Source organism: Stegodyphus dumicola, chromosome 8, assembly GCF_044657685.1.
Source record: "Stegodyphus dumicola isolate Sdum_Otavi_A_Nest chromosome 8, ASM4465768v1".
Classification (NCBI taxonomy): domain Eukaryota; kingdom Metazoa; phylum Arthropoda; class Arachnida; order Araneae; family Eresidae; genus Stegodyphus; species Stegodyphus dumicola.
This window is the reverse complement of record NC_140775.1, coordinates 155,190,291-155,202,874: the sequence shown is the minus strand read 5'-3', so window position 1 is coordinate 155,202,874 and position 12,584 is coordinate 155,190,291. Positions and strand designations below refer to the sequence as shown.

Here is a 12,584-nt window from a genome sequence, read left to right as displayed (position 1 = left end):
TATCGGTTACCATAAATAACTTGTCCAGCAATGGGTTTACCATAAGTCGCATCGCTCGCCAAAAAAATCGCCAAAAAATCGCCAAAATCCGTGCAACCGTCTACCAAAGTAGCACCTAGAAACTAAACATTCGCAATACCTCGCACTCTTAAAATAATAAATCTACAACGACTGGTGAAGAAACCTCCTCACCTAAATTTCTTTTAAATAATCGGATTCTCCTTGTTTTGGAAATTGCCGCAAGTCATTGCTAATAAATTCAGATAACGCATTAAGGTAGTTGAAGTGAATATTCATTTATTGAGAAACGAGTACAGTGTTACGAGAAACTCAATGGCTACAAAAAATTATGCATTTATCAATAGTAAACTAAACCACAACTACACCATATTCGTACTTAGAAACGTAATCTACTGATAATTATGAGGATTTGAGAATAATACTGCATAGTTCTCCAACTATGAAATAGCTACACATTTACTACTCACTGAATTATAAATTCTTTTTCTTTTGAGCATACTTGCAAGGATGGTGCATAAATTGTTGATTGCACTTTACCAACACATGTGTAGATTGTGTAAATTAATTAGCTAAAATGAAAAATGTTCCTTTTTTCTATTTCAAGGAAATGCAGTTACTTCGGTGGTGGGGGTATTTAAAAAGGTACTTTTGTGTATTTAAAAATGGTGTATTTAAAAAGGATTATTAAATCTTAAAGGATCTAACAGTCAATAAAGGAATGTTTAACAACATAAAATAAACGTTACAATATTTAAAAATTTTAAAATGTTTTCTAGTAAACCTATCGCTGAATTTAAACACTAGGTATGTTTTGAAAAAACAGAATTTTTAAAATTTCATTCACACTCACATGTATCTAAATAAATAACTTTTTCTGAAATAGCAGATGCAGAAATTCTTTCTTCCTGTGGGTTCGTGACTGCATGATCGTTCATTTTTGACGTTAAAAACATATTTAGTGGAATCTTTCCTAATTGTTTGAATGCTGTTTTATGTTGCATTGCGCTACCATGGACAATTCGTTCTTTTCTCTTGCCAAGTGTTAACACTATGTGAAGCATACCATATTAAATTTGTCTTACAACCACCTAGAGCATAACCAGATCTGAAACTATTACCATTCGGCAAAAGTTAAGATCTTTAATTTATCTTTTTAATTTACTCAGTTTGTAATTCTTAACAAGGTAAGCGATTTAAAACCAATAAACCCATTTCTGAATAGTTTAAATCTTTGTTTTATTTTTAACAACATATGTAGCTGATGTCAATTAAAGTACTTAATTGTAACTAATAAAAGACGTTTCTAATGTCATATTTTGCGTACTTCGTACAGAAGCTTTTGGTTTTATCACTTATTTTTAATTGCTTTATTAGTTGAGTGCTCCAAAACTCTAAGAAAATATTGAATTTTGTTTTATTTGGAAGCTAGTGCGCATATTTTATTCAACTGAAGTATTTAAATTCGCAGGAAAAACTCATGCAAATAATTTCTCTGCATAAAGGACGTACGATGCTTCTTCCCAAATTGATGTTGAGTCGTAGTTCACAAATATAGGGTAATTTCGCAATCTGGGTATAAAGCCAGCAAACTGTATGTAAATGAACAATTGATTAATAGCAATTAATTTATCCTTCACAGGAAAAAAATTTCCAACTTTAAAGACTGCACATACAGCAGTGTATAAGGTATTTCTCACGCTTTCTTAGCGTGCCTTCATGGTGTTGTGGTTTGCACGCTGGACGTGTATTCCAGAGGTCCATGTTTCGATTCTCGACGAAGGCGTTGCTCATTTTTCATCTTTCCTCTTCCAAAATACCTAATGTCTCTACAGTGGCGCCCGAACTAAAAGGGTGGTGGATGATGATTCTCCACACCCAGAATTTGGCGACTGGGTCCCCTAAAAACTCCAGTCGCCCTTTAAAAGAGGAAGTATATTAGGTATTTCTAACGCCTTCGTATTGCGGTGGCCTGCACACTGGGCGCGTATTCTAGATGTCCGTGGTTCGATTCCCGGCGAAGACGTTGCTCATTTTTCACTTCTCCTGCTTCCAAAAAAAATACCTAATGTCTCTACAAGTGTTTTAAAACAAAAGTAGTAATAATATATAATTTATTCTGGGAATTTTGAACACAACTCAAAACTTCTGCAGTAAAAGTTTTCATTCATTATGTCTGAATGAAGTACTTACGTTTAAAATCAACTCGAAACGATTAAAAAAAAGAACAATTAAACTTTAAACCCCATTCAGAAGATGATTTGGAGACTTTGGAAAAAAATGTTGACGAAAACGATAACTCTTACTTTAGAACAATTCAAAAATAATGATTTCAAAATTACAAAATAATGCGCCAGATATTTATTCGGTGTGTACGCAAAGTTATAAATTATCTTAAATAATAGCGATGATAAATAACTTTACTAAATAATATTTCTCTTCTTGTTATTTCCACAAAATTTGCTAAGTGCAAATGACACATTAAGGTTCAAATTTATGAAACCTTAAATATTTTAGCAAATTATGTTCCACTGTAAAAGGAGAGGTCGATTTTTTCATAAACCCAAATAAATAACATTTTCTTCCTTGAGCTCTTGAGCGGGAATTTCGAATTACTTTTCGCCGTTTAAGCGGCCTTCGGGAAGGCAATTCACTAGTAATGCCTAATTAACGAATCAATACCTGTGACAATTTAACATTATCTCTGACCTAGTTTTTTCTTACTATTTGTAATTTGTTTAATAGAATTATAAGAAAAACATATTTTACTCAAAAATAAATATGTAGTCATTTTAAATTATACTGTTCGTTATTAGACGACTGAAAATCTTTGAAAATTAATTGAACATTTCAAATCCGAGTGACCATGTTCTTTCATTGTTTATATTTCCTTTAAGATAAAAGTGTATTTTCTACATATTATCTTAAAACAATATAGACATGATGGAGAAAGAAAAAAATTCTGAAATATATCTGACACTGATTTAGAGATTTTAAGGGATTATTTCTCCCGTTTTGTCCCTTTTTTGTTCACACTGTTCTCTCTGAATTAAGCTTGCAGGAAATTTTTCTTATCTGACCATGATTTTTTCCGTTGTTTCACTTTTATTTCTTTAAGATTAAAACTTCAGGGTTTCTCGCACGTCGTTATAAGTTTTTCCCTCGATTTTCTCAAAGTATTCTCTTTTGTGGGTTTTCCTAATTGAGACGTACATTTTTTCTTTGATCCTTGCTTTGTTCACATTGTTTCTTCCGAGCTAAGCCTTAGCGGAATTCTTCATAGCTGACCAGGATTTGTTAGTTGTTTAATATGTTTATTTCCTTTCAGATTTAAACTTTCAGTGCGGTTTTTGTTTGCATAATTAAAGATTTTTTTCACTTTTCCGTTTTAAAATTTATCTTTCTTTTCCTTAGAAAATTTTTTCTCCTTTTACTGATTTCTTCCTTTTTGATAAAGATCTTGTTGCCTCAGAAAGCTCGAGTCTTCTTATGCTCTGGCCAGTATAACACATATTTAAACAAATTTTCTAGCATTTAAAGTGACATTTTTTAAACTTGTTATCAATGAAACTAATCGTTCTTTCGCAATTCTGAAGAATATGATTGACATACAATCGTATGAAACAAAATGGTACCTGAACCATTTGCTTTCGATAGAAGGTATTATTTCTTAATCATGGTTCATACTTTCATAACTCATTCGCAAAATTGATTCTTCTTACATAAGAATCTCATTTGAAGTATAATTTAAATGATATTTTTTTAAACTGACGTTAAATTTTTCTAAAATTAAAAACATTTTGCTATTAATTCTCATGATATTTTTATTCGTAATAGGCACAAAATAGACTAGCCATAAAACACTGTTTGGAATGTTTTACAGAAAAGATACTACCTTTTCTATACCTGAAAAACGATAGTACCTAACAGAAAGATAGCTTTTTTGCCGGGGGAAGGAGGAAAAAACAGGCAAATATGAAGGGGAAAATTCTATTTAAACAACAATCAGATTATTTAAACCACTGGGGTAGAGCAACCGTGAAATCTCATTAAGATGAACACCGATGACTTCAAACAATTTTGGTCTTCTATATAGGTGATCGTCTTCGACAGGTGATGTTTAAAATTATTATTTTCCAGGGTTTCATTATGAGAGATCTCACTGTATCTAATACACGTCTATTGTTTGGACATTGTACCTAATTACGGTTATGATTTGAATATACTGTCATTTTGAAGAGAAACTTCACTGAGACCGAAAGAAAATGTTAAGTTGGAAACGAAATATTATGCCATATGCGAAAGTTAAGAAATATGTTTGTTTAACAATATTTGTGATAAAGCATAAATGAAAAAAAAATCATCTAGTCTTACAGTATAGTCAGTAAAAAAGGAATTTCCTTTGAAGTTAAATTATTGGTTGCAGTTGTAGAAAACCTTAAATTTTCTTGTCTTGGATTTCGATTCTAATATTCTGGAGGAAAAGCTCTTGTCTTGAAAATTCTTCTGAATAAAGAAATGAATTTTAGTGTAAAAAGTATCTCTCGAAATTGCAGATCCAAACCGCCCAATCTACCAAAAACTGTAACAGCCATTGCTACAGACTTTTCTTGGTTTTTCTTTAAAGTAAAGTAAATGCGACAGTGTCTACATTTGATTTTTCACGAAAAAATTCTTTTTGGCATCTTGTTCTTGACATGTTTTTGTTCTTGAAAAATCCTCACCCCCTTTGATGTAATTAATCAGTCAACCAAAGCAACCTTGACAGTTATAGTGCAGAAATAATTGATAGAAAAATAACACTTTTCAAAACATAATCCTCTTTAAGTGATAAATTTTAAACTGTGTTGAGAAATTAAAACGGTCCTTAAAAATAATTATAAAATTAAATATTGCCTCTAAGAGGATTGCAAAGAAAGCAGCTTTTGCATCCAATGCCCATAAGCTGGAACTAGCAATATCAAAAGCCGAAACTGCTTATTGAAGATTGTCTAAATATATGGAAATATTTTTACCAAAACATTTATTATTTATTCTTAACTTAAAATCGCTATAATTGCTCTTCATTTTCTTTAACAATGTATTATTCAGAAATTTAGTTGTTTAATATAATGTTTTCCTTAAACCCTTTTTCCGAAAGTAACTGAAAATTGTAAATAGCAATTTTTGTTTTGCGAGCTAATTAAATCAGGAATACAAATATGTAAATATGTAAAAATGGTAAATATGTAAAACAAGAGCTATTTTGTTTTCACAAGAGGTTTCTTTAAAATGGTAGAACATTTCTTAATATCAAAATAATATAAGCAAGTAAAAAAAAAATACGCATACCACTTGTAATTTATGTTATGGTCATGCAAAATTATTTATATGATAGATAATAACACCTGTTTAAAATTTAGATTAAAATAACAAGCCGAATAATAATTATTGGAGAAGTCAAATAACAAGAATCAGCATAATATTTGTAAATTTTGTAGGTCTAGTTTCGATGGTTTAGCTATAAAACTATTTTCCTCTGCTGTCTAAGTGCAAATGGCACTTAGGCAGCTGGCACTTGCATTTAGACAGCCGAGACAGATGCTTACTATAGTAAAACCATCGAAACTACTCTGGAGAATTTACAGATATTACGCTGAATGTTGTTGTTTACCTTCTCCAAAAAGGAACTGCTTAACATACAAAAGGAGAAAATTCTGGAAACAACAAAAGGTACACAAGCGAATTAATCACGTGGAAGATTGGACGCTGAAGCTTAAACTGCCGTTGTTGTCCATAAAACAAACATTTGTAGCAATTTTAGATGTAGCAAGCATTTTTGCATTACTAAAAAGTTCGAAAAACCTTTAAATATTAAAATAATTTACATATTCGTCAAAATTGTCTAACAAAACAGGGAAGAAGGATGAAGACAATAGGTCATTATTTGCGAATGAATTAAACTATGCTCTTTATTAATTTTATTTAAATTACCATGCTAGGTGGCTTTAAAAAGCCTTTTTTATCGGTTCATTTTTGTAGTGGATTTCACACACACTATATATACAACATTGGAAGTGTATCAAAGTCACATCGTACCCTTTTCTTGGTTGTAATAACAAAATAATTCGCTTATCACTTCAATAATTCAGCAAATTGCCAAATGATCATTTCTGTTCATCGTTAACAGATAGTGATTTTAAAAAATGCGTATTGAAATTTTCTTTATTTTTTATCCTGAGTTTCAAAGTATTAATACAGGTACATCAAATTTTGTTCCATTTTTCTACGAAACGAAGGTTTGTGGCACTATTACACTGGATGATTTGCGGAATTTTGTCAACTACTTGATAGCGCAAAATTCGCTTATTCTCCAGATCCTCTAGAATTGAAGTCTAGATCCTTACCTCTAGAATTAAAGTCTACATTTATTAACATTATAAAGGTATGGTGAATGTGATAAAAGTAGGCGACTTCAATCCAATCTTTCTTCAATTTTATATGATGAAATGATATCAGAGCTTTGTTTTCCCATACTGAAGTTCGTTGATTGTCGAGAGATTGCATTTCCTACAGTGTTCGCAAGTTGAAAGAAAAATTAAAAGTATTTTTGAGGGGAACCCTCGGCATCAGAGCTAACATCAGAAATGTTATTAAGCTGGTTCAGCTAAGCTAGAAGAAAATTACTGATTGCAAAAAATAACCTGTTTAGTTTACATATTTGAATACCTAAATTAATTTTAAAAAAGCAAAACTTGAGAATGAAACAATATTAATGTATTCAAATTAAAAAATCAGCTTTAAAAATTGTGATGAAAAATGGTTCCTTTGAAATATGTAGTTGATGTTGTATTTCGAATCTTAAAAAATAGCTTGTAGATCAACTTATGTGGGTACTTGAAAAAACATTTCATCTCATTTGCATCTAAAAATATCACAGGGTGTGAAAAAATGAGGGCTTAATGAGACTCAAAAAGTGATCGCGTATCCTTGAGGTTGAATTTAAGGATTTCCATTACCTAAAGTTTGAGTAACTTCAAAAATGTACTTTGCATTCCTCGGAGAAAAGCTATAAATTTCTCCATTTGAAATAATATATATCTGTGAACAAATTCTTTTATGCCCACTATTAAGAACTTATATAAATTATCTTTGAAATGAACTATGTGTAGCTTTTTCGCCCATAGACATAAATATAAAAAAATGTATTACAGAAACAAGCCCACATATCTCATCGCAATAAGAATTAATATATGTATTACCAGGGCCCAAAAAATGTAAATATTGTGGGATGGCATCGTTCATTATAATCAGATGACGCGACAAGCTGTGAGAATAAATCTTTTACTTTTCCGATAATAGAAGTCAGACGATTCCGCCATTAAGACGATGACGCGATTCAAAGATGTTTGAATGTAAAGATGATTCCTTCTCTTCGTTTGTAAATAATCTCATCTATTTCCTTCTACGTATGTAATTACTTTGTAGTTTGTAGCAACTATTCATGTTTCATTAAATATTCAAGTTTTACATAAATCGGACTAGTTTATTAGCCCCTAGACAGCCACATCGGATGTAAGTTTACGAACATCATATTCCTAGACAGTAAGTACCGATTCTACAGATTTGGGCGCTCAGGCCGGTATGAGCCTAGGAAGAAGCATTATGAATATTACAAAAGAAGAGAAATCCCTAGATGAGATGGTGGTGCTACGAGAATGCGAGGCCGCATTCCATCAGGATGGACGAGCAGTTGTGGGATGGCATCGTTCATTATAATCAGATGACGCGACAAGCTGTGAGAATAAATCTTTTACTTTTCCGATAATAGAAGTCAGACGATTCCGCCATTAAGACGATGACGCGATTCAAAGATGTTTGCTTATAAAATACGATTCCTTCTCTTCGTTTGTAAATAATCTCATCTATTTCCTTCTACGTATGTAATTACTTTGTAGTTTGTAGCAACTATTCATGTTTCATTAAATATTCAAGTTTTACATAAATCGGACTAGTTTATTAGCCCCTAGACAGCCACATCGGATGTAAGTTTACGAACATCATATTCCTAGACAGTAAGTACCGATTCTACAATATTTATAATAATATTTATTTATTTTTGCAATTAAGTTATTTTTTTTTCAATGGCGGGCAGCCACTACTGAAGCCGGAAGCGGTGCTGTGGTGGCTTTAATATGGAGGTGGCCACCTTCTACGTCGATTGTTTTCTACGAAGAGACAGACAATTTACATCCATGCCTTCTCTGGCATTCGATGTCGAGTCCTTCGGTACGACAGTCACAGTCACTAACCTCATTCCTGTCTGAGCAGTCCATTAAAATTATTGTTTTTTGTATAATCAGTAACTGTTTTCTGTAAGAAAAATTTTACTTATTTATTATTATATTTTCAAATCATAATTTTATCAAATAAGTGTTTTAAGTACATAATTACAGAATCGTTCAGCCAAATCTGATATTTTATTTCATATATGCGATATAAAAACAATCTCAAAGATCAGTCAATGACGATGTATAGTTAGAAGTATTTTCATCCTTTTATTTCAGTTATTTCGTGCTTGAGGCTGCATAAGGGGACTTATCTAAAACGATCTAACTGGAATGCTTATTCATAAATATTTGTAAAAAGATCTTATGAATCGTATCCCTAGAATGAAGCAGAAGAAAATAACCATGTTAATAAAAAAAACTCTCTTCAGAGTGTTGTGATATTATTTATGCTTGTGATGTATGGCCGGAAAAAAACGGGAAGTACTGTTCTACAGTATGAGCAATTAAAACATAATTGCAATATGAACCAAAAAATATACATAGCTAACTTTGTTATTGTTCTGTTCAGTTTAAATCTTAATAACCAGTACCTGACATGGAATACCTTAAGACATATCTGAATTTCATCTGATCTAATTTAAAATTTGCATGAACAAAAATAAATATTTCAGTTAAAATTTAAAATTAGTGTAAACAGCTCGCTCAAAATACAAATCTGTATTTTAAAATACAGTATAATTAAGTAATGTCTAAAATTAGGAACTACACACATTTCTACTAGCTTCTACTTGATCACTACTTAAGCCCTATTCTGGATTAGATGAAAGGCGACTGAGAGCATTGGCTGTGTATAGATTTTCCTATTAAATCCCACTACTCCCTTGCAAGAGTAAATTATTTCAGAACTTCCGCCTCTCCAAGGTCGCTTAATCTTCGAGAAGAGTGGCAAGTATATCATCATGTTCTTTTATTTCTAAACCTTTTGTTTTGGTAAACCTAGAATGCAAAATGAATGCTTTTTAGCAAATGTTGTGGTTTTCTTTTTTAATTCCCCGAAAGGGAAGACATCTTACATTAATTACGATTATATTAAATGAAGGGTTAAAAAATCAATTACTCGTTGAAGTGTCTTAGTTGGTTTTTAATTGTTGCTCAAAATGATTCATCCAGGTTTAGAAGTCTACATTTTTTCTGGAAGTTTACCAATGCAGAGTGATACGCAATTTACAGTTTACAAAATAAAAGATATTTGAGATTAATTTCGAATTCATCCGCAATCCTTTAGAGCTAGCATGTGAAACGCGCGAATCTTGACTTATTTTTCTGCGGCTCTCGGTTCATCCAAAGAAAACCAAAAGTATGTGATTATAATATATTAATAAAAACTGGAATTTTACCCAATATCCAGATGTACATGAAACCTCGAATGCTAGAAAGGACTCTCGAAATGGTCTTTATACAGCAATATTTTCTTTAAAAACGTTAAGAATGTGCTAGCCCATTTATAGATTATAAGGTAAAATTAATGCTTCCATCTCTAACAAAAACAAGAATGATAGCACATTTTATTATTGATCCTGGTTATCCAAATCTGTGATTTCTACCAATCATGGTAATACTGATTGTATGAGCACACTTTAATGTAGACGATTATACATCTACGACCAACGGTGAATTTCTGGCGTCTCGCTCACTTTTACCTGTACTTGTTGCTGCTTTCTATGCTTTGCTCTAATGAATGGAACTAGAATTATGAAATTTCACTTATTTATGAGGCTGCCATGGAAGGGCACGCTGTTCGATTCCAGAGAACGATTTAGAGCAGCAATGATCCAATCTTCACCTGATATCAATTAACTTGCCTTAGGATTAATGGTTTCTATTTTAACCACTTGTATTTAAATTGCAGAATAACTTTAACTATATTATTAACATTCAACTAAAGAATTCATTTCGCATAATAAACAAACAGATATGTTGAATAATGGTAAGACTAACCAAATATCTCTTTGATTGCTGAAAAATCATTAATATAATGTATTAATATAACAGAAAATATGCATTTTTCAGTTATTAAGTAAGTTATGAAGCATGAATGTATTTTAATGCGTTAAATGTTCTTAAGCTTTTATAGAGCTTAATAAAAATAAGAGAAAAATTACTCTTCGTTTCGGCGTTTCAGTAAATTGGATCATATATGTTTTCAATGCTAAGATCAATTGTTCGAAGCTTTTAATCAGAAGTTTATACAAAAAATATTTTCTATAAACTATTAATCAAAAATTATATTATTATTTACTCATTTTGCAAATTCTGCTTTTTTAATTAATCAACGCAGTAGACCCTATAAAAATATTTTTTAAAGTCTTGGTATTAGGCTGTTAGAGACTTAAGCTAGAAGCGTTATTGAGAAGGAAAGTTTAAAGAATGTTAATGAAACAACTTAAAAATCACCAAGAGTTTTAAAAGATAAAAGTTGCAAATGTATATAATAATCCATAAAAATTTACTAAGTAGGTACGTATTTTCAATTTTAAAAGGTAGAATTAACTGCAGAAAAAAGTACTAAACTGCATTATTACGTACTGCAAATGCAACAGTTTTCTATAATCTGGATTTCAATACTCCGCATATGGTCACTGCTGTACCACTGCTAAAGGCGGATGTCAAATTGCAGTTATGAGAGGGTGAAGGCTAAGCGGGATAAAATATTGTTGTCACACAATTCGGACATTAGAAAAAAAAGGGCGTTTATTGTTCGGAAAAATACAGAAAGTGGTTTCAAATATCCAAAAGTAAAAATGTATTCTTTTTTTCTCTTTTCATATATAGATAGCCAGTTAACAAGAAAAGCACCGCCATCTTACGCAGATGGTGTTTACCAGATGGCCGGTATGGACAGGCCCAGTGCACGAGCGCTCAGTCAAGCTCTTATGAAAGGTGCAGATGGCCTTTCTTCTGTCAGAAACCTCACAGTGCTCTTCACGTTTTTCGGTAAGGTATTTGCCTATTTCTTGTATTCTCCATAAAAGAACTATATCTAGTTTTATTAATGCAACGTAACATACGTTTGTAATTGTATATATTAGAAAATGTACAATAATAAATTGTTAGCGCTTGCATAATCATTGAATTAAATGATGATGGAAAATATGAAAAATCTGTGGTGAAGGATACGTGCTCACTGAGTACCATGTTTCTCCATGCAGTGTGTGTGTAATATATGAGAAAAAAGCAGACTGCAAAATGCTGATTTACTCCTGCAGTTTTCAACTTTTAAAGGAGAAATGCTTAACAGAATTGTCTTGTGTAACTCTTGAATAGTAATTTACTTCTTTTAAAGAGGTAATAGATAATTATTACATAGTTTTAATCAAGTAAAAAAAATCAACGTAGCAGTAAAACACATAATTCTTTATTCTTGGCATGAAGCCGTGCAAGTTTCCTGGAAATATAATCCCCTTCAGGAATGTCAATATTTAAAATGGAAAATACTTTACAAAATATGCTCTATATATAGTACAAAACTTTTTTTCCCTTTATTACATACTTCGTCATTAGGTACTTCACGTAAAGGAGAGATGCACTGTGGAGGACATTTTAAGGAAAATTGGCTCGTATCCTGTTTATACATGGGAAAAATCACAAAAACGCCCATGCAGCCAGCCCGTGCTTGCAGGGTCTCGAGCCCGAATCGAACTATCTGTGTTTAGCGGCTCTGATCGCTCGGCCGCTAGCGGGCCTTGTACGCAACTTGATAGGAGTTTTTTAACCGCTTTCAGCCCTAAACATACATTTATGAATTTCCGTATCTTCTAATATAAATCTATTCTTATTTTCTTCTCTTGTTGATTACCTTCGATCCTTATTTAGGCCAAGTAGCTGCTTCAGAAATCCTGATGGCTAGTGAGTCTGGATGTCCCATTGAGGTACATAAGATAGAAGTACAGGAATGTGATGACGCGTATGACAAAGAATGCAAAGGTACCAAAATGATGCCCTTTCACAGGGCACTTTATGACTCAAAGACTGGACAGTCACCCAACAGTCCTAGAGAACAGGTAAGAACATCCATGTGTCCTTCAGTTTTCAATGCAAATGTTTATGATTTTGTCACTCTATCTGGGCAAATCAACTCGAAATTTTTGTTGAGACAAATACGTTGCCACGTATACAAGACCAAAATCAAATTAAAGTTAAATTTTACCTGAATTAGCAATTCTCTGACATATAGTTTGCGTGTTGTATTCAGTGTTTGAGTTGAAGAGCTTATCTCTTGTAATTAAGTATGAATTA

At 32.0% G+C, this 12,584-nt stretch overlaps 1 protein-coding gene across 1 annotated transcript in view; it reads left to right on the top strand.

Moving 5' to 3' along the window:
- LOC118187761 (dual oxidase-like) overlaps positions 1-12,584 on the top strand; it is a 280,493-nt gene that overhangs the window by 190,303 nt on the left and 77,606 nt on the right. The window contains exons 3-4 of the mRNA XM_085822620.1: positions 11,121-11,282; positions 12,162-12,349. Coding sequence (XP_085678746.1) covers positions 11,121-11,282; positions 12,162-12,349 — 350 coding nt within the window. The remainder of the gene's footprint in view (positions 1-11,120; positions 11,283-12,161; positions 12,350-12,584) is intronic.